Source organism: Carcharodon carcharias, chromosome 5 (genome assembly GCF_017639515.1).
Source record: "Carcharodon carcharias isolate sCarCar2 chromosome 5, sCarCar2.pri, whole genome shotgun sequence".
In the NCBI taxonomy this organism is placed as follows: Eukaryota; Metazoa; Chordata; class Chondrichthyes; order Lamniformes; family Lamnidae; genus Carcharodon; species Carcharodon carcharias.
The window spans coordinates 168395720-168419210 of record NC_054471.1 but is presented as its reverse complement, the minus strand read 5'-3'; the positions used below and the strand labels follow the sequence as shown (position 1 = coordinate 168419210).

Here is a 23491-nt window from a genome sequence, read left to right as displayed (position 1 = left end):
CATGTTGATGTTGCTCTCAACCATTCATCCCTTCTGTTTCACAAAGAAACTTTCAACTACACAGGGTTTTTGGACTTAATAAATGCCTCAAAGTAATTCACTAGAGCATTATCAAACAAAATTTGGCATCAAACCACAAAGCAGTATTAGGTCAGGTTACCAAATGCTTGTTCAAAGAAGTGGGTTTTAAAGGAGCATCTTAAAATGAAGGTAGAGGGAAAAGGGAAAGATAGAGGTAGAGAATTCAGACAAGAAATCCTAGAGGTTAAGGTCTAGATGGTTGAAGGTACAGCGGTCAATGGAAATTAAAGGAAATTAATGTTAATCAAAGGAAACCAGGGTGCACAAGAAGCCAGAATTTGAGGATTTAAGAGATCTCACAGGTTTGCTAGGCTGGAGAGACAAGAGGCAGGGAGAGACAAGACCATGGAAGATGCAAATTTTCAACTTGAGGTATTGCTGGATCAGGAAACAATTTGGTCAGCAAACACTGGGGCGATAGGTGAACAGGATTTGGAACAAGTCAGGATACAGCAAAGGTAGAAGATGGGAAGCCAGCCAGAGCATTGGAATAAGCCAAGTCTGGAGTTAAGAAAGGAAGGATGAGGATTTTAAACAGCAGAGAGGGCAAGGCAGGAGTGGGGACAGGCAAAATCAGAGGTGGAAATAAACAGTCTTGGGTGGCAGACAGGATATGGGCCAGATTTGCTCTACCTACCCCAGTCTTTTTAGGTAGAGCTCCTGGGTGGTACTGCACAATGTGGCTTAGAAAGTGTTGTTAATCAATGCAGACTTTTTTTTTTAAAGAAGTGGTAAGTGGAAAGAAAAATAACCTCCGTGATTGATAATATAACTACCTATACCCACTGCATTTAGTATCCCCCTCCACTTTCTACCACAATCACACTCCCATTGCCCCTACCCCTCCTCTCCATCATCTCTACTTGCCCTCTACCCACAGTCCCTTCATTCCCCCGCTACACTTTCTCAAGGGGAATTAGAGATGAGCAATAAATGCTGACTTAGCCAAACAACACCTACATTCCCTGAATGAATAAAACAAAATTCAAGGGTGAACAGACAGACATCTTCATCGCATCTTCATTTTGTACCCTACCAATCCCAACTGCATTCACTTTGGACCCCTTCCCCATCCTGCCCCGCTGCTGTCCCAAGTACCCTGATTATTGCTTCTACACACTCCTATAACCACATCTAAGACCAACTCCTTACACCCTCCACAAAAATTGGCAGAATGCCCTCCCCATCTCAGTTGCATAGCTTCATCTTAACTCATGCATTCATAAGTTGGAATAGTTCATTGGGTGCAAATATAAATAGACAAGTTTAAATACAATAGTCAGGAGAGCCAGAAATAACACGATGGAAAGTATTGAGGGAAGTATATAAGGAGACTTATAAAAAGCATATAATAGACAAGTTTATAAAGTGCCTTAACATAATGAAATATCCCAAGGCACTTCACAGGAGCATTATAAAACAAAGTATGACACAGAGTCAGAAAAGGAGATATTAGCTCATAAACAAAAAAGCTTGGCCAAAGAGGCAGGTTTTAAGGAGTGTCTTAAGGAGGAAAGCGAGGTAGAGAGGCTGAGGGGGAATTCCAGAGCTTGGGGCCTAGACAACTGAAGGCATGGCCAACAATGATGTAGCAATTGTAATTTGGAATGCACAAGAGGCCAGAATTAAAACAGGGCAGATTTCTTGGAGGTTTATGGGGCTGGAGGAGATTACAGAGATAAAGAGGGGCAAGAAAACAAGGATGAGAATTTTAACTTCGAAATGTTGCTTGACTGGAAGCCAATGTAGGAACGGACTTTGAGTTAAAACATAGGTCGCAGAGTTTTGGATGCCCTCAAGTTTACAAGAGTAAGTGTGCGAGACCAGCCCAGAATGCAATTGGAATAGTCGAGTCTAGAGGTGATGAAGGCTTGGATGAAGGTTTCAGCAGCAGGTGAGCTGAGACAGTGGCAAAGTCATGGAGGTGGAAACAGGCAGTCTTAACAATGGCACGAAGATAAGATAAAAGCTCATCACAGGATCAGACATGATACCAAAGTTGTGAACAGACTGGCTTAATCTCAGACTGTTGCCAGGAAGAGGAATAGTATCAGCAGCTAGGGGATGGAATTTAGAATGGGAACCAAAAACAATGGCTTCAGTCTTCCCAAATATTTCATAAGGAAAAATTCCTTCTCAACCAATGCACAGTATAGTTTTGAATCACTCATGCTTTAATTGTTAAAAATATAATTAAAAATACTACATGAGAAAGAGCAATAAAGGTGACCATTTCACACTAGTTTCTTTTGACCTGAAACTAAGAAATAAGTATGTACCAATCTATAAACTTCCCTCAACAATAATTAACATCTAATTGGCCCAAGAACCTTGCTGTTGGGCAATTATGGACCTAAAAAGAAGAACCCAGGTTACTTTTCAATTTCTGTCATGTAACGCTGCAGTTTTAGCACAAAAAAAGGAGTGAATTATTTTTAAAGGAACGCTTTTTAAATATAAAGTCTAATCACGAAGATTGTAAATTCTAAGCAGTGGGCACTGTGCACTGATGTTTCAAATCTGTTAAGTAGCAGTACATTGTGACTTCTCAGTCATGTAGAGGTCAACTACTTTTTCAAAAGGAAGAGGAAAGACTACTTTTTGCAGTATAAGGTTCAACTGCTTTACATATTAAGTGTTATTCCCCATTGAACACCTTAAGGATAGATCTCACAAAACAATCTTCAGTTAAATTGTAACTTGGAACACAGATACTCAAACACAAACTATAGCTCACCTACTAATTTAATTGCATTTATTCTGTTGGTGAAGTTTAACAATAATTCATAATACACAAGAGAGGTAGCGTTCAAACATGAACTTATGAAATAAGAAGTGTTAAATACAGTAAAACCTCTCAATAAAGTTTTCACTTTCCTCAGATTTATTCAGAAAGAAACACTAAAAACCTTTAAAATATTTCAGGTTATTGTTTTGCTGATTGTCTGTAGGACAGCAATGAACTTTATATAACATTAACCACCAATAAATATTTGGCTGTTATGAAGGACTTATACCCATACTGCAAGATACTACAAATGGGATTTGGTGGGGGGGGGAAAAAGAGAGAGAGAAATGAAAGGTTTACTGTTTCTACTTCTAGCAGTTCTGTCAAGTTATTCCAGACAGCCACAAAATCAGTTTGTGCAAAGAGATCAAGCTCTTGTGCACATGAAGTTCAATGAATTCTAATGGAAACTGCACAACTGTGAATGTTGTACAAATGAGGCACTGCCTTTTCCTAGCCAGCATATGGGAAGTTAAGAAATCTGTGTGTTACATCTTCTATTTCAAAGAAAGCATAATGTGTACATTTTGTTCTAACCTTTTAAAAGTGATCAGTTAAATGATGTTTCTTTTGGCCATTCAAAAGGCTGAGTGTAAGACAGCATTGAAGTTGTAGGGCCAAATGTTTTCCTCAAAGACAGGAACGTCCATTTGAGCCATTTCTTGATGTTGTGTCCTCGATTTCAGGAAGTCAGCCCATTCACAAGGAATTTTCACACCAAGGAGGTGGGTGGGCAGGAGTTGCGCAAGTTAGAAGGCCTGCCTCCAGTCTGAGAATATCAGCCCAGTTCTATTGATGGTTGTTAGGTCCCCTTACTCTCAACACCCATACCCCATCCAGCCTTCCCCTCCCCTTTGTACTCCTAAGTCCCCTGCACATCCTCATAACCCCTTCACCCCCAATGCCTCTCTTCCAGTATCCACTAGGTCAGAACTAATGGATTACATAATAACACTGCTAAGTCTTTGGAATGCTCATGAAACTATCAAAATAAGCTAACATGCATTCAAAATTCCCTTGAAAGAAGCTTCTCCTTTTACAAGATCATAAAACTGTCAAAATATCTAGCATTGAGGCACAGGTGGAGTCATGCAATCTTAATTAGGAAACAGGTTCACAAAAATATCAATTATAACTCGTAAAAATTGCATAATTTTAATATTGAAAATATTTAACCATTATAAAAAAAATTGCTTTTAGTTTCAAAGGCTGAGTTGCATTGCACTCCAAAAAATGATGGAAAATGCACCTAGTTTAAAAAAAAAGCAATGCTTCTGAAGGTGGAATCATGCTTGCAGATCATCCCCCAAGGAAAAAAATATTTTGCATCTTTAATGATCGTATCCCTTCCACAAGTTCACGCTAGATCCACCTCTGAAAATGCAACTTTAAGTACTTGCAATACAACTATTGGATACTTGATGTGTTACACAGCTTAAGTTGACCCTCTGCTGTACTCCCAGCATTACCACTTGTTTTTACATTGTGAAGGACCTTTTAAAAGTTTGATTTTCGGAGACGAAAAAAAACAGTCCAACTTCTGTAAGGTAACCCCAAGTCACTGCTGAAATTCCTGGAATTCCACAGCAGTAGGATAGAATTTACTTTAATCAGTTGCTAAAGCAGTGACGCTAATCATAGGTATGTATTGAGGCCTATGTTGAATTTGTTTAGATTTTTGAGAGATTCCTAGTTTGGTATAAAAACATTTGGTGTTTATGGTTATATAGAAGGCAACATAAATCAGAAAGTAATAATTGAGTGATACCAAACTGATTTTTCAATTCTTAAGATTGAAATAGGAGGGAAATGCTAAACAGCTAATAAATTTGCAGATTTGACTTTCAAGGAAAGAAAGAGTTAAAGCAAAAGACTGGGTGAATATTCTCAATTTCAATACTGACAGCACATGAAGTAAGGACATATATTGAGAATTTAGGGAGAGAATGCAGCCAAGTTTAAAAGAGCACTATACGGTTGCTTTAACAATAGGCAAAGAATATTTCGGAGGCTAAATGCAAGGGAATCATCCATACAAAAGCTCGTTCACAATAAATTTGGCTTAGGTGTATTTAGCATTGAAACATTGAGAATAGCAGGGCACATACGAAAGGCTGCTCAACTTAACCTCTCCCATCCAGGTATATGAAAGTGTCATTTGAGAACAAAGGAGCAGAACTAGGCCAATCAGTCCTATTGACCTGGTCCTGGGGACTTGTCAGTCTTTAGGTCTAATAGTTTTCCCAGCACGTTTTCCCTAGTGATAGTGATCGTTTTAAGTTCCTGTCTCCTGTTCATTCCTTGATTTTTAAGTATGGTTGGGAAGTTTTCGAAGTCTTCCACAGAAAAGACAGACACAAAATACCTGTTCAATGCCTCTGCCATTTCCTTGTTTTCCATTATCAATTCTCCAGGCTCACTATTTAGAGGACCAACACAAGGTTTAGTTACTCTTTCCTTATTTATATATTGCAGAAACTCTTACTATCTGCTTTTATATTAATAGTTAGCTTTCTCTCAGACTCTTTCTCCCTCATTTATTGAACTTATTCATTGCTGGTTCTTAAAATTTGACCAATCTTCTGACCTATCACTAATCTCTGTAGGTTTGTGTGTTTCTTTCAATTTGATGCTATCCTCAACTTCCTTATTCAGCCATGGATGATCCTTCTCAGAGTATTTTCTCACTGGGATAAATCTTTGCTGAGAGTTATTAAATATTTCCTTAAAAGTCTACCACTAATCTCTACTGTCCCATCTTTTAACCTAGTTTCCCAATTCACTTTGGCAAGATCTGTCTTCATATCTTTATAATTACCTTTATTCAGGTTTAAAACACTAGTCTTAGACTCAAACCTCCCCTTCAAACTGAGCATGAAATTCTATCATTCTACCCTGGTGCCAGGGTCAAGGGTGTCTGAGAGGCTGCAGGGCATTCTGAAGGGGAAGGGCGAAGTGGTTGTGGTACATATTGGTACCAACAACATATGTAAAAATAGGGATGAGGTCCTACAAGCTAAATATAGGGAGTTGGGACATAAATTAAAATACATGACCCCAAAAGGTAGTAATCTCAGGATTACTACCAGTGCCACGTGCTAGCGAGAGTAGAACTAACAGGATATATCAGATGAACACGTGGCTGTACAAATGGTGTAGGGGAAGGGATTCAGATTCCTGGGGCATTGGGACCAGTACAAACAGGATGGGGTGCATCTGGGCAGAACCGGGACCAATGTCCTCAGTTGCAGGGGGTGGGGGTGGGGTGTGGTGTGTGTGTTGCTAGTGCGGTCGGGGAGGGTTTAAACTAGAATGGCAGAACCTCAGCAGGGAGACAGAGGAGGGGGAAACAAGGATTGAAACAAAAGACAAAAGCAAGCAGCAAAAATGGAAGGCAGAGAGAACAAGAGCGAAAAACAAATGAGGTCATAGTCATCTTGTCTTTCTAACCTTGCTAACACAAAATAAAGCCAAGTCTAAAGTCTAAATCTTAATGCGCGGAGCATTCACAATAAGGTAGATGAATGAACAGCACAAATAGGTGAACAGTTATGATATAGTTGCAAGTATGGAGGCATGGCTGTAGGGTGACCAAGGCTGGAACTGAACATCCAGGGATATTCAATATTTAGGAAGGACAGACAAGTAGGGAAAGGAGGTGGGATAGCATTGTTAGTAAAGGAGGAAATCAATGCAATAGTGAGGAAGGATATTGGCTCAGAAAATTGTGATGTGGAATCTGTTTGGGTGGTGATAGGGGCAGAAAACATTGGTGGGAGTTGTCTATGGCCCTCAAACAATAATGGAGATGTAAGGGAAGGGATTAAGCAGGAAATTAGAGCCACGTGCAAAATGGATACAACTGTAATCATGGGTGACTTTAATCTACATTTGATTGAACAAACCAAACTAGCAATAATACTGTGAAGGAAGATGTCCTGGAGTGTGTACATGATGGTTTTTTTAGACCAATACATTGAGGAACCAACTAGAGAGCAGGTTATCCTAAACTGGGTATTATGCAATGAGAAAGGATTAATTAAAAATCTTGTTATGCGCGATCCCTTGGGGAAGAGAGACCATAAGATGACAAAATTGTTCATTAGGATGGAGTGTGAAGGAGCTGAATCCGAAACTAGGGTCCTGAATCCAAAAAGGGAACTACGAGGATTTGAGGCACAAGTTGGCAATGGTGGATTGGGGAACCTTACTAAAAAGGTTGACGTTGGATAGGCAATGGCTCATATTTAAGGAACGTATGCATGAATTATACCAATTATTCATTCCTGTCTGGTGCAAAAATAAAACAGGAAAGGTGGCTCAACTATGGCTTACAAAAGAAATTGGGGATAGTATTAGATCCAAAGAGAAGACACATAAAATTGCCAGAAAAAGCAGCAAGCCTGAGGATTGGGAATAGTTCAGAATTCAGCAAAAGTGGACAAAAGGATTGATCAAGATGGGGAAAATGGAGAAAGAGAGTAAACTGGCTAGGAACATAAAAACTGACTGGAAAAGCTTCTATAAATATATGTGAAAAGAAAAAGATTAGCGAAGACAAACATAGGTCCTTTACAGTCAGAAATGGGGGGGAAATTATAATGTGGAACAAAGGAATGGCAGAAGAATTGAATACAAATTGGTTCTCTCTTCGCAAAAGGGGACAAATAATTTGCCAGAAATGTTAGGGAACTAAGGGTCAAGTGAGAGGGAGGAATTGAAGAACATCAGTATTAGTAAAAAAAATGCTAGAGAAATTAATGCGGTTAAAGACTGAAAAATCCCCAGGGCCTGATAACCTACATCCCAGAGTACTAAAGGAAGTGGCCCTGGAAATATTGGTGGTCATCTTCCAAAATTCTATAGACTCTGGAGCAGTTCCTACAGATTGGAGGGTAGCAAATGTAACCCCACTAATTAAAAAAAAGAGAATAAACATAATTACAGACCAGTTAGCCTAACATCAGTAGTGGGGAAAATGCTAGAGATAAATATAAAAGACCTGGTAACAGAACACTTGGAAAGCAGGATTAGGCAGTCAGCATGAGTTTATGAGAGAGAAATCATGCTTAACTAATCTACTGGAGTTTTTTTTTGAGGATGTAACTAGTAGAATAGGTAAGGGAGAACCAGTGGATGTGGTGTATTTAGATTTCAAGAAGGCTTTTGATAAGGTCCCACATAAGAGGCTAGTGGGCAAAATTAAAACACATGGGATCAGGGGTAATATACCGGCATGGATTGAGAGTTAGTTGACAGGGCGGAAAGAGAGTGGGAATAAATGGGTCTTTTTCTGGGTGGCAGGCAGTGACTAGTGCTGTAAAGTAGGGATGTCTTACTTATGCAGGGCCTTGGTGAGACCACACCTGGAGTATTGCACGCAGTTTTGGTCGCCTTACTTAAGAAAGGGTATACTTGCCATAGAGAGAGTGCAGCGAAGGTTCACTAGGCTGATACCAGGGATGGCAGGACTGTCATATGAGGAGAGGTTGGTTCAACTGGGCCTGTATTCACTAGAGTTTAGAAGAGAGGGGATCTGATTGAAATGTATAAAATTCTAACCGGGCTAGACAGATTGGATGCAGGGAGGATGTTTCCCCTGGTTGGGGAATCTAGAACCAGGGGCCACAATCTCAGGATACAGGGCAGACCATTTAGGACTGAGATGAGGAAAATGTCTTCACTCAGAGGGTGGTCAACCTGTGGAATTCTCTGTCACAGAGGCTGTGAAGGTTAGGTCACTGGGTATATTCAAGAAATAAATTGATAAATTTTTGGATATTAGGGGCATCAAGGGATACGGAGAGAAAGCGTTGAGATAGAGGATTAGCCATGATCATATTGAATGGCAGAACAGGCTCAAAGGGCCGAATGGTCTTCTCCTGTTTCTAGTTTACATGATCACTGTCACCTAGAGGCTCCTTTACAATGAGATTATTGATTAATCCTCTCATCACCAGGTCCAGAACAGCCTGCTCCCAGGTTGGCTCTAGGGTGTGCTGCTCCAAGAGTGTATTCAGGTCAATTTCTTTGAGCTCATGTTCCAGGCTACATTTGCCAATCTGATTTGACCAATCTACATGTAAATTGGTGTCATCCATGATTATAGCTGTATCTTTCTTACATGCCCAATTTATTTCTTCCTGTACGCCCGGTCCTGCCATGCAACTACTATTTGGGGGCCTATAAACTACACCCTACAAGTTACCTCTTAGCTTTATTATTTCTCTATGCAAACTGATTCTACCTCTTGCTCTCTCGAGTCAAGGCCAACGCATGCCACTGTCCAATGGCATTCTTAATTAATGGAGCTGCCCCACCTTTTCCTAGCTTCCTACCCTTTTGAAATGTCAAATAACCTTCAATATTTAATCTCAGCTTTGGTCACCCTGCAATCATGTCTCTCTAATGGCTATCAGGTCATACATACTTATTTCTATCGTGCTAACAATTCATTCATTTTGCATGCATTCAGATACAGAGCCTATAACTCTGTCTTTTTACCATTTTTGCACTCTACAGCCTGATCTGCTGGCACATTAAGTTTGTACTGTCTGACCCTTCCTGCCACACCCTGGTTTCATTATCCAAATCACTACCCTGACATATTACCTCGGTGAATCCCTTTGATTTACATCATCTCCTCTCGCATGATCTCTTCCCCCAACTTTTTGCTTTAAAGCCTTCTCTACCATCCTAGTTATGCAACTCAACAGAACATCGGTTCAGCACGGTTCAGGTTCAACCATACAGCTCCCACTATGGATTATTACCTGAGCCAGAGATTATTACCTTTGAGGTTCTGCTTTTTAAATTTAGCCCCTAGGTAATCAATCCCCAAGCAAAATCTCATTCCTAGTCCTATCTAAGCAATTGGTATCAACAAGGGCCATGACAACTGGGTCCTCCCTTTCCTACTGCAAGTTCATCTCCAACCCCGAGCAGATATCTCAAACCCTGGCACTGGGCAGGCAACACAGCCATCAGGACTCCGTTCTTGGCTGCAGAGAACTGTATCTATTCCTCTGACGATACTGTCCCAACTACCACTACATTCCTATTAACTCACCCCTCTGTTTGAATGGCTTCCTGTACCACAGTACCATGGTTAGTTTGCTCATCCACCATGCAGCTCTTGCTTTAATCCATACAGACTTCAAGAACCTCAAACACGAGGCTCGTCCACTTTTACCTTCTGGGCCCCCATACCTACCTCACTCACAGGCACACCTTCTTGTCCCTGACCAAATCAGAAGGCCCTATCCTCAGGGATGTGACTGCCTCCTGGAACAAAGTGTCCAGGCAACTTTCCCCCTCCCTGATTCACCAGTGTCTGCAGCTCAGCCTCCAGCTCAATGACTCCAAGCCAAAGCTCCTCAAGTCACAGACACTTGCTGCAGCCATGTTTGCCCTGTATCACACTGGAATCCAGGGGCTCCCATATTCTGCAGTCACAGCACATCACCTGCCCTGTCATATTTAGTACGTGTCAATTCATTTATTTTCTAAATTCAATATACCCTTATTTTTGCAAACCCTTCCCCAAATTACTTCTGAAACCCAATCAACACAAACACTGTCAAACTGAAAAAAAAACTAAAAATGCAGGTACATTCAAAGGTAACTATTTAGCTAAAGCTGTGAACTGCAATCCAAAGAGCCAGCAGCAGTGGATCAATTTTTAAATGCCCTTCATTTCTCCCCCCTCCCCATGAGCCAACCTACAAAATTGTCCCTCCTAAAATTAGCTTTTACGTTCATGCACCATCCCACAAGCTGAATTTCTAATTTAAGATGCAGATGTACATAACACATCCCACACTTGTACTGCAAGGACAAGTTAAAGCACATAAAGAGGCCATTTCTTTAAATAAAAGAGGGATGGATCTAGAAAATTTTGAGTTGCTGCTAACTGGGAGACAGAAAATGAACTTGGAAAGGGGTCATGCATATATGGGCATTTAATTCTTCTGTTCCTGTCAGAGAATGTAAGTAAATAAATCATCTAACTGGAGAAAATCAAGCAGAATCTTTTATTGTCCACAGTTCCCCGGCACCTTAACCCCATCATCACCAAGGAGACACAGCTCACTCCACAACCTGCAAAGAAACTTATTCCCTCACCCACATCCTGGATCTCTCCTAACACTGCTTAATTTGAATAATGTACCTGAGTCAAAGAAGATATTTGAAAAGGAAAAAAAGGTCAGTTAAGAAGTGTCTTAGAGGGAGACAAAGAGGTTTATGAAGGGAATTTCAGAGCTTAGGGCCTAGACAATTGAAAGAGCAGCAACCAATGCTGAAGCGAAGAAAGTTAGGGATGGACAAGAGGCCAGAACTAAAGGTTGTAGGACTGGAAGAGGTTATAGAGATACGGTGTTTGCTATGGTTTTGTGTGTGTGTGTGTTGGGGGAGGGGGGTGCATTTAGGGAAAACTCAGAAAAAAGGGCTCTAGCGTTAAAATTTCTAAAATCAAGGCACTGGTGGACAAGTGATTAAATTAAACAAGCAGTAAGTAAACAGTTTCAGCAGTAAATGAGGAATTCCATAGAGATGGAAAACAAAAACAGAAATACCTGGAAAAACTCCGCATGTCTGGCAGCAATCGGCGGAGAAGAGCAAAGTTGACGTTTCGAGTCCTCATGACCCTTCAACAGAACTAAGTAGAAATGGGAAAGGGGTGAAATATAAGCTGGTTTAAGGTGGTGGTGGTGGTGGGAGTTGTTGGGACAAGCTAGCAGTGATAGGAGGAGATAACCAAAAGATGTCACAGACAAAAGAACAAAGGAGGTGTTGAAGGTGGTGATATTATCTAAAAGAATGTGCTGATTAAAGTGGAGAGCAGGACAAGCAAGGTCGCTCTAGTGGGGTTGGGGTAAAATAACCGATGGGTGGAATACATTTAAAAATAATGGAAATAGGGTGGGAAGAGAAAAATCTATATAAATTATTGGAAAAAACAAAAGGAAGGGGGAAGAAACGGAAAGGGGGTGGGGATGGAGGAAGCAGTTTAAGATCTAAAGTTGTTGAACTCAATATTCAGTCAGGAAGGCTGTGAAGTGCCTAGTCGGAAGATGAGGTGCTGTTCCTCCAGTTTACGTTGAGCTTCACTGGAACAATGCAGCTAGCCAAGGACAGACATGTGGGCAAGACAGTAGGGTGGAGTGTTAAAATGGCAAGCGACAGGGAGGTCTGGGTAATGGTTGCGGACAGACCGAAGGTGTTCTGCAAAGCAGTCACCCAGTCTGCGTTTGGTCTCTCCAATGTAGAGGAAACCACATTGGGAGCAATGAATGCAGTAGGCTAAGTTGGGGGAAATGCAAGTGAAATGCTGCTTCACTTGAAAGGAGTGTTTGGGCCCTTGGATGGTGAGGGGAGAGGAAGTGAAGGGGCAGGTGTTGCATCTTTTGCGTTTGCATGGGGAGGTGCCGTAGGTAGGGGTTGAGGAGTAGGGGGTGATGGAGGAGTGGACCAGGGTGTCACGGAGGGAACGATCCCTACGGAATGCCGCTGGGGGGGTGAAGGGAAGATGTGTTTGGTGGTGGCATCATGCTGGAGTTGGTGGAAATGGTGGAGGATGATCCTTTGAATGCGGAGGCTGGTGGGGTGATAAGTGAGGACAAGGGGGACCCTATCATGTTTCTGGGAGGAAGGAGAAGGCATGAGGGCGGATGCGCGGGAGATGGGCTGAACACTACCCTGTCAACTACCACGGGTGGAAAACCTCGGTTAAGGAAGGAGGAGGACATGTCAGAGGAACTGTTTTTGAAGGTAGCATCCTCGGAATAGATGCGATGGAGGCGAAGGAACTGAGAGAATGGGATGGAATCCTTACAGGAAGCGGGGTGTGAGGAGCTGTAGTCGAGGTAGCTGTGGGAGTCGGTAGGCTTGTAATGGATATTGGTGGACAGTCTATCACCAGAAATTGAGACAGAGGTCGAGGAAGGGAAGGGAAGTGTCAGAGATGGACCATGTGAAAATGATGGGAGGGGTGGAGATTGGAAGCAAAATTAATAAATTTTTCCAGGTCCCAACGAGAGCATGAAGCAGCACCAAAGTAATCATTGATGTACCGGAGAAAGAGTTGTGGGAAGGGGCCAGAGTAGGACTGGAACAAGGAATGTTCCACATATCCCATAAAGAGACAGGCATAGCTGGGACCCATGCGGGTACCCATTGCCACACCTTTTATTTGGAGGAAGTGAGAGGAGTTGAAGGAGAAATTGTTCAGTGTGAAAACAAATTCAGCCAGACAGAGGAGAGTAGCGGTAGATGGGGATTGTTCGGGCCTCTGTTCAAGGAAGAAACTGAGAGCCCTCAGACCATCCTGGTGGGGGATGGAGGTGGCTTGTCCCAACAAGCCCACCACCCCCAACCTTAAACCAGCTTATATTTCACCCCTTTCCCATTTCTACTTAGTCCTCATGACCCTTCAACAGAACTCGAAACGTCAACTTTGCTCTTCTCCGCCGATGCTGCCAGATCTGCTAAGTTTTTCCAGGTATTTCTATTTTTGTTTTGGATTTCCAGCATCTGCAGTTTTTGTTTTTATCTATCGAGATGGAAGTAGACTGTTTTGTAATGGAGAGAATATGGAGTTGAAAGCTCAGGTCATTGTCAACTAGAATGCAAAGGCCTGGTTCAACCTTAGACAGTTGCCAGGGTGGAGGATAGAACTGGTAGGCAGAAAAAGAGAGTTGATGTTGAGGATAAAGACAATGTTGTCAGTCTTCCCAGTACTTAAGTGGAGGAAATTTCTGCGCATCCAATGCTGCATGATGGATAAGCAAACTGATAACACGTGGTAGTGGAGGGGGTCAAGAGAGGTAATGAAGAGGTAGAATTGAGTGCAGTCAACATTTTTAAAAAATTATTTCAGGAGATATGAGCATAGCTGGGAAGGCCAGCATTTACTGCCCATCCTAATTCCCCTGGAGGTGTTGATGGTTAAACACAGTAGTCCACCTGCTGCAGGCACACCCACAGTGGTATTTTAGGATGGGAGTTTCCAGTTTTAGACCAAGTAAAGAATTGGAAATATTAGTTCCAAATCAGGATGGTGAGAGGAGCGGAGGGGAACTTGAAGGGGGGGCAGTGGCATTCCAATGTGTCTGCTGCCCTTGTCCTTCAAGCTGGTAGAGGTCTCGGTTTTGGAAGTTGCTATTGAAGGAGGTTTAGCAAATTGCTGCAGTGCATCTTGCAGATGATACACACTGCTGTCACTGTGCAACACAGAGGGAGTAAATACTTAAGGTGGTGGGATGGGGCGCCATCCCAAGCAGCAGGGCTGCTGTCTTGGATGCCGTCAAGCTTCTTGAATGTTGTTGGAGCTGCATTCATTGAGGTAAATGGAGAGTACTCCATCATACTCCTATAGGCAGTGGTCATGCTTTAGAGAGTCAGGAGGTGAGTTCCTCACTACAGAATACCCAGCCTCTGACCCACTCTTGTAACCACAGTATTTATATAGCTGGTCCAGTTCAGTTTCTGGTTAATGGTAGCCATCCTTGAATAATGTTGTGGTTGGTGGGTGAATTCTGTGATGGTAATATCACTGAATGTCAAGCACACAGACTGTTTCAGTATCTGAGAAGTCACAAGTGGGACTGAACATTGCAATCATCAGTCAACATTTCTGCTTCTGACCTTATGATGTAGAGGAGGTCATTGTTGAAGCAGCTGAAGTTAGTTGGGGCAAGGTCACTACCCTGAGGAACTCATGCAGCAATGTCCTGGAACTGAGATGATTGGACGCCCCCCCCCACCCCCAGAAGATGGTGATGGTCTGGAATGCGCTGCCTGGGGAAGCGGGTTGCCTCACATCCTTTAAAAAGTACCTGGATGAGCACTTGGCATGTCATAACATTCAAGGATATGGGCCAAGTGCTGGTAAAAGGGATTAGGTAGGTACGTCAGGTGTTTCTCATGTGTCAGTGCAGGCTCGATGGGCCAGAGGGCCTCTTCTGCACTGTGAGATTCTGTGAAGTGCACCTGTCCTTATTTGGCATTCAATCATCTCCTTAATTATACTCACAGCTGGTGAATAACTAATTGAGATTTACTGTGCAACCATGACTACAAAAATGGGTATTCCTTGAGGGAACAGATAGTAACTAAAACCCAAAGTACCCCAGTATGTGTGGCTATATTTTAGAAACTAGAAAGGTCTGAGGAAAATTAAGAGTGTGGTGGAAGTAAGGGATTAAAAAGGAATAAGGAATTCAAAAACAAAATCATTTGCTGCTGACAATGCATTGCAACAACCCTGGGATAGGGATCTCCCTGTGAAAACCACAAAACAATGGACGTAGACATCTAAGATTTACTTTCTTTTCTGTCCTTTATATATTTGGATCAACAAGAGTGGATGAAAGTGAAGGCCATACACATGTTCAGAGACAAATTAAGCCAATTAATTTTTATTTTTCAACTACAGTATAGTATATCTAGCATGCACTTGACAATGGTATTTTAAACAGAGTTTAACTAGATATTGTGCAAAACATATCATTCAACAGATGCCACCTACACAAAATGCAACTGGCTTACTAGATGTACACCTGAAAGATCAAGCTGTTCAAGCTGAGAATTAAAGAGTGTTGATGCTGTGCCACCAACATGATTGGCATGATGGAAAGAGAGTAAAACATGACTACATGTTGAATTATATTATCAAGTATTGGGCTCTTGACAATTTGATGTAAGAGTTTGAAGAGATTCCCAGATGAAAATGTTACATTCACCAAAAAGAATACATAAACCACAAGAACCTACTTCGTGACTCAAGTGAATTGACTGCCGCTGTTCTGAAGCACAAAACAGTGAAACACAGAAACTAAGATTTTCCTCCTGCATTCATTCAGGTTTTCCAAACAAAGCATTTCCTTTTCCTGTTTACTTCTTTAGCGGGAAAATCCAATATGCTTCATACCAATGAATTACTTTAGAAGTACAGTCAATTTTGTGTGTTCATCCTTCATTGTCAAAGACAACCATGACACAAATTAGAATTCAAAGATTCAGATGCAAGGTGTTCAAAGATGACTCATCAGTCCAATTTGAGCACAAAAAGATCCATTGTATGTCAGACACACATGCATTGTTGTTACAGAAGAGGCGCTTGCAGCTCTGGACTTGCAAAGCTCACGTTTCCAGTTGGTTTGTGCTGTTCATAGTAAGTGGAGCTATTGCTGATGAGACTGTATCATACAGAGCAATCCTGTACAAGGTTCTCCTATGTCTCAGGGTGATGTTGAAACCCTTCAGTGAGACCTTCAAGGTGTCCTTGAAGAACTTTCCTGGCCTCCAAGTGAGAGTTGCCTTTCAATTAACTCGCCATCAAAAAGCTTTTTTTTTTGCAAGCACTCATCAGGTATTCTGGCAACATGTCCTATGGACAGTCAATATTATGTAAGAAACCAAAGGGCAAAAAGTTTATTAAAAAAGGGGAAAAAAATAAAAGCAAAGTAACCAGGAATGTAAAAACAGATTGCAAAGGCTTTCACAAGTATATAAAAAACCAAGTAGCCAAAGTAAGCATTGATCCTTTAGGGGCTGGCTGATGGCATGAGGTATGAGTAAATAGCAGAGATGTTGAACAAATATTTCTTGTCTGTCTTCACAGAAGATGACAAAACTTCCATACCAGAAAGAGGGAAACCAAGGGGCAAGTAAGATTGAGGAACTTAAAAGGTAATTAATATCAGCAAAGAAATAGAGAAATTTATGGGACTAAAAGCCAACAAATCCCCAGGATCTAAAGGCCTACATCCTAGGATTCTAAAAGAGGTAGATGCAGAGACAGTGGATGTAGTTTTGATTTTCCAAAATTTCCTAGATTCTAAAACGGCCCCAGCGACTGGAAGGAAATGTAACAACACTTTCCAAGAAACGAGGAAAAAAGAAAACAGGGAACTACAGGGCAGTTAGTCTGACATCAGTCATCAGGAAAATGCTGGGATCTATTAGGAAGTCTTAACAAGGCACTTATCAATCATGATATGATCAGACAAAGTCAACATGTTTACCCCACCACCTCCCCGCCCACCCTGAAAGGAAAAACATGCTTGGTAAATTTGAGTTTTTTGAGGATGTACCTGGTAAGGTAGATAAAGGGGAGCCAATAGATGTAGTATACCTGGGTTTCCAAAAAGCATTCAATAAGGCGCTACACAAACAGGTTAATATGCTAGATGAGGGCTCAATGAGTTGGAGGTAATAGGATAGCATGAAAAAAGAACTGGTTAACTGACAGGAAGCAGAGAGTAGGAATAAAAGAGACAAGAAAAAGTTGACGGACTGATCCTTTGTGGTACTCCACTTGTTACAACGATGGGGCCTTAGCTACTCTCAATCTGTATAAATGGCTTAGATACATTGCCATCGGCCTCTAAGTTTGCCAGTGATACAAAGCTAGGTGGAAATGTAAACTATGAGGAGGGTGCAAAGAAGCTGCAAGGAGATATAGACAGGTTAAGTAAAGGGTAACAAGGTGGTAGATGGAGTATGATATGGGGAGGTGTGAGTTATTCATTTTGGCAGCAAGAACAGAAAAGTTTTTTTTTTCCAAGAAAGATGTGGAACTTTAAAACATAAATGCTCAGGTAGGCTTGAGTGTACACATAAAAAGAATGCAGAAAGTTAGCAAAAAGGTACAGCAAGCAAATAGGAAGAAAAATGGGGCTTGACAGGGTAGATGCTGAGAGGTTGTTTCCCCTTGTGGGGGGCTCTAGGACCAGAAGGCATAATCTCAGAGTAAGGGGTCACCCCTTTAAAATAGATGAGGAGGAATTTCTCCTCTCAGAGGGCAGTTAATCTGTAGAATTCTTTACCGCAGAGGGCTGTAGAAGCAGAATCGTTAAGTATATTCAAGGCAGAGAAAGACAGATTTTTAATCAGTAAAGGAATCAAGGGTTATGGGGAAGGCAGGAAAGTGGAGTTGAGGATTATCAGATTAGCCATGATCTCATTGAATGGCAGACCAGACTCGATGGGCCAAATGGCTTACTTCTGCTCTTACACCTTATGGTAATTTAGCCTTTATTACAAATGGTTGGAGTACAAGAGTAAGGAAGCCTTTCTACAAACGTACAGGGCTTTGGTGAGACTACACCTGGAGCACTGTGTAGTTCTGATCTCTATATTTAAGGAAAGATATACTTGCCATGGGGGTGGTACAGCAAAGGTTCACAAAATTGGTTCCTAGGTTGAGAGGGTTGTCCTATGATGAGAGGCCAAGTAAAGTAGGCCTCTACTCTGGAGTTTAGAATGAGAAGTGATCACATTGAAATATAGCTGAAGAGGTTTGACAGAATAGACAGAGGTTGTTTCCCCTGACTGGAGCATCTATAAAACAGTATTAGGATAAGAGGTTAATCATTTATAACTGTGATGAGGAGTTTTTTTCCACTGAGGTTTAGAATTCTCTACCCTAGAGGGTTGCAGATGCTCAGAGCATATTCGAGGTTGAGATGGGCAGATTTTTGGTCTCTCAGGAAACAAGGGATATGGGGAGCAGAGGTTGAGGCATATGATCAACCATGATTGTACTGAATGATGGAGCAGGCTCAAATGGCACAATGTCTGCTCCTGCTCCTTTTTCTTATGTCCTTTTGAAAACTAAAAGCTTCTGCCAACCATAAAACCATACCCTATCACAAGCCGGTGTCATCCTGTAAGGAAGGGAAAAACACCAGAGCATTTTCTGAAGGCAATTCCAGTGGCTGACAAAGTGGAAAATGCAATCATACAACCTTGAATAAAATTTTACTTCTCTGCAGTGTGATTCGAAAGCTGAAACCAAAATCAGAGGTTACTGTATTCCCACTTAAACCTCCTGTTGACCCCTCTTTTGTTTCTTTACTTGGCTCATTACCATCGCTTTTTGCCTTGCACCAATCTTGTCATTTAATCTCTCTGCCTTCCACCCAATCAAAGACCTCATCTTTTGTTCCCACCCCAACTGAACCCTTTCCTTACTTCCATATTTATTTCAAACCAGTTACATCTCCAACTTCTTCCTGTTCTAAAGATGTCATTAACCTGAAATGTTTCACTCTCCACAAATGCTGCCTGATCTGAGTGTTTCTCTTTTTATTTCAGAGTTCCAGCATTCACAGTATTTTGGTTTTTGCATTCAGCTAGAATACCTTGATAGTCACATGCACTACATGCAAATGGGTCAATAGATAGCCAAAATGGTTTAACAAGATAAGCTATCTTCTCCTAAAACTGACTATAATTTTTTTTTAATCTAATACATGCATACAGGGACAGAGTTGCGCAAGCTGAACACATTAAAAATTGAACCAAAAATGAACATACATTATTCAGTCATGTATCAACAAACATCATGCAATATCCATATAGCCTATTTACACTTTGGGTGTAAAAATTACTTCTCTTTATTTATTACCTCCAAAAATTAATTATAAACTAAATTTAGGAAGAACAATGTAGGAAGAATCAGATACAGTAAACCAGTATTTCATTCTTCAGAGTGTAATCCAAGTCACTTGAGTTAGGTCATCTGCCACAGATAACCACCAGGTGCTATTTTTCCTTTCTCCTTTCAGCTCAATTTCTGAAGATACCACATAACTTTATCTGAGGAAAAATCAAACTATTAAGCTAACTTCCCCACTCCAGATTGCAAATGATAGCAATCCCCTTCCCTTCTGCTTCTATTCCTTACACTTTTTAAGCTTTCATTGCATACTTTGTCTTATCAGCTGATGTGTTGAACGCAAGCACTGTCTGCCTGTTCAGGTGGACGTATAAACATACACAGTAACATTCGAAAAGCAGAGGCCTGTGTATTCTCGCCAGTGGTTATCATTCAACTAACGTCTCCAACACAAAGTAACTGGTCATTTGGTATTTATTGTAATTTCCTGGGCTACTTAATTATTGTGTTTCTCTCAGCTCCTGGACCTCATTGCACAAGTTCCTCAGAGTAGTGTCTTTGATCCAACTTCAAAGACCTTCCCTCCATCATGTGGTAAGAAACAGGGATGTTTGCTGATGACTGCAGTGCTCAATTCCATTCACAATTCTTCAAATAATGAAGCAGACTGTGCCTGCATACAGCAAAACTTGAACGATATCCAGGTTTGGGCTGCTAAGCAACAATTAACTAGTGCCAGACAAGACCATCTCCAATAAGAGAGTTTAACAACCTCCCCATGACATTCAATGACATGACCATTGTCAAATCCCCACCATCAGAGCCCTGCTGGTCCCAATGGCCAGAACCTTAATTGGACCAGCACCAAATACTATGGTTACAAGCGCTGGTCAGAGGCTGGATATTCAGCAACAAGTGATTCACCTCCAGACCCCCTGAAGCCTTTCCACCATCAATTTGGCACAAGCCAGGAGTGTGACGGTGCCTAGACAAGTACAGGTTCAAAAACACTCAAGAAATACAACATCCTGCTTGGATTAGGAACCTGGCTCACTACATTTAAACTATCATACTGCTTGTCCGACATCAAGTGCTGGATGAGCAGATATTTCCTCCAACCAAACATTGGGAAAACCAAAGTCACTGTATTTGGTCCCTGCTACAAACTCTGTTCCCTAGTGACTGTCTCCAACCCTATACCCAGTAATAGTCTGTGGCTGAACCAGAATGTTCACAACCTTGGTGTCGTATTTGAACCTGAGGAACTTCCAACCACGTATCCTCCATCACTAATAACGTGTATTTCCATCTCCCTATCTCTGCAATCTCCTCCAACTCCACAGCCCTCCAGCATAGAACTCATCTAATTCTGGCCTTGGGTATCCCTAGTTTTCACTCTTCCTCTGGCAGCCATATCTTCAGCTACCTAGGCGCTAAACTCGAATTCCTGCATAAATCTCTTCCGTTTATCTTCCTTTCCTTCCTTAAGATGCCCCTTAAAAGCTACATTTTTGGCCATCTACCCTATCAGCTTATGTGACCAACTTTGCTTTATAATGCTCCTATGAAGTGCCTTATGTTAAAGGCAATATATAAATACAAGTTGTTGTTGCTAAACATTCACTCCCTCCCCCATCAGCACATCATGACAGCTGTGTGCACCATCAACAAGTTGTACTACAGTAACTCTCCAAGGGAACACCATCACCTCTAAGTTCCCCTCCAAGTCACACACCAACCTGATCTGGAAATACTTCACCTTTCCTTTGTTGTCACTGGTTCATAAACCTGGAACTCCCTGTCTAACACCACTATGGGTGAAACTTCACTACATGGACTGCAGCAATTCCAGAAGGTCGATCACCACCACCTTCTCAAAGGCAATAAAAGGACAGGCAACAAATTCTGGCCTTGCAAGTAATGCCCACATCCCATGAATGAAAGAAAACCTTTATTACAAGGTGCTCTTAATGAGCACAAGTTTACCTAACCCACTCCCAGCAAAAAATTGTAATATCAGATGACCATTTAATCAAAAAACTTATTACTGCCAATATAAAAGCTAATTTTAAAATAAAGCTCCATCTAGTTTTTAAAAAAGGCAGAGTTGTATTTGTGTTACTTAGGTTACAATGACTACCATTTCATCTCAATCAGTATATCATGTAGGTACAGGTGTGATCAACTTGCTTCTACTACTGAGCCTTACCACCCTCCAAAAATAGCTATGTTAAAACACTGTGGAGTGGGGGCAGGGGGTCAGTGACAAAGGAGGAAAGAATACAGTTGGCAAACTTGTTAAAGTCATTGTTTCTCATCTAAAACACAGTTTGTCACTTTGTGAAATATATTAACACCTGCGATGAGAGATTTTTTTTTAAAATGGTACAACAGTAAATATTACAAAACACTACTGACTCTTTAGGCACAAGGCCAACTGAGTAGTGGAGAAAACTAAGCCACACCTGCCCTTGGAATGTTTAATAGCAATTCTGGGTGGAGGGATCAAAAAGTTACTCACGTTGAACCTTCCAGCAGCTTGAAATCATAAATATCCAAGGTGCCTTGGACATGCACAAATAAAGTACATTATCTTTTGTTGACCTAATGTTAATATGTACGTTTGCGTATAAGATCGCTCTCTCACACACACAAAATAAATTAGTACAACTTGGGAGGGAGAGAGAATGCCTCGTATTTCGAAATGGGCTAGCAAACAGTAGTGGTAGGCATTTCGAGTATGTAGTTTAGTTCAAAATACACCATCATTCTTATATTCTCGGGAACACTGAGATAATAATACTCGTCCAACCTAATTCGATAGGCTGGTGGATAAACCCGAACACTGGACATTTTTCTAAACACGTCGTCCTTCTTGAAGCTTCTTTACCAGCAAGTTTAGCAGCTAGGTGTTAAAAGATATCCTGTGAGCTATGTTACATCAACCATTGATCAGATTATCCGAGGCGGGGAATTCTCATTGCTAGGAAAACAGAACATTACACAAATCAACAACAAAAACAAAAAAAAAACCAAATAAATACAAACCTGCCTGTGGGACTGCTATAGAACCACGACAGGACCGAATACTTAACTTGCGAGGCGATTTCCATGTATTTCCATTACAGGCAGGCGTAACTACTCTGATTTAAAAACTGACTGGGAGGCACTGACGCTCAAAAAGATCCAGGGAGAGAAGAAGAAAAAAAACACAAAAGAGTTTGACAAATCTGTTCATGAAACGGGGATTTTCCAAACGAAAATTGGTCAATAAGTGTTTATGAGGAAAAGCCGGGGCAGAGGCGGCGGCGGCGGCCCTGAGCTCGTCAAAAATTTAAAAACAAATCTCCCACCCTCACAAGGGAGGGGGCTGTCTAAGACATCGTCTGGCATTTATTTGGGGCAATTGGCCATGGAAGAGACATCAATGCAGTGAGATATTTGACACTCGGGGTTTAACAGCCCAGCCACGGGAACTGTTGCTGTGAAAATATTCCAGGAGCCGGCGACTGCTGCTTCGCGCCCCCCCACCCCCCTCTCCCCGGGGCCGAGGGGGGGCCGTGAGGGGGAAGACTTCGGCCGCAATTCAAACTTTAACATGGCGGCGGGGGAGAAACGGCGGCCGTGAAACGAGCCACGTACCTGATCGATGGAAAGGTTTATCGCCTCGCTGAGGGGCAGCAGGAGAGTAGAGCCGGTGGTGCCGCTGTTGCTGCCACTCGAAGCCATGTTGAACAGGGAGACGCTGCCTTCTCACAGCCATAACAACAGGGAGCAATCCCCGCCTCCCCGGCCCGCCCCAGCTCACACCGGCGGCCAATCACGACGCCCGTCTCCGCAGCAGCCCCCCCAGCCACCCCTACAACCCGCGCCCCGGCTGCAGCCCCCATTGGTCCGCGCCGCGTGTGAGGGGCGAGGCCCACAGAGGATCTCGCTTCGCTATTGGCAAATCGCGCTGTCAGTCATAATACGTCACGCAATTTTGTTGTGGATATTTTAAACCAGTGGGCTATTTATGGGCATCAGGATTGAATGAATGAAAATAGGGTGGGCATTATGTGGCATTGGAGGGCTGGTGCACCTTAATGGGCTGTTGGATAAACTGCAGCCATCCTCTAATCAAGCTAATTTCAACACTCACTTACTCTTTTCATTAGACTTTTACTGTTCTTCCTTTTAAATATTTGTATTGTGCTGAACTTTTTAACTGAGATTGG

The 23491-nt window shown here is 41.9% G+C and overlaps 1 protein-coding gene across 5 annotated transcripts in view; it reads right to left on the bottom strand.

The window, feature by feature from the left end:
* Positions 1–23069, bottom strand: part of mboat2b (membrane bound O-acyltransferase domain containing 2b) — a 169437-nt gene extending 146368 nt beyond the window's left edge. For 2 of the 5 annotated variants that reach the window (XM_041187537.1, XM_041187538.1), the window contains exon 1: positions 22917–23069. In XM_041187537.1, the coding sequence (XP_041043471.1) occupies positions 22917–23003 (87 nt within the window). In that variant the 5' untranslated portion in view covers positions 23004–23069. Of the gene's footprint in view, positions 1–22086; positions 22258–22322; positions 22754–22916 lie in introns of those variants that run through there. The other 3 variants (XM_041187539.1, XM_041187541.1, XM_041187540.1) reach the window with 3 other exon arrangements.
* Positions 23070–23491: the final 422 nt, after the last annotated feature.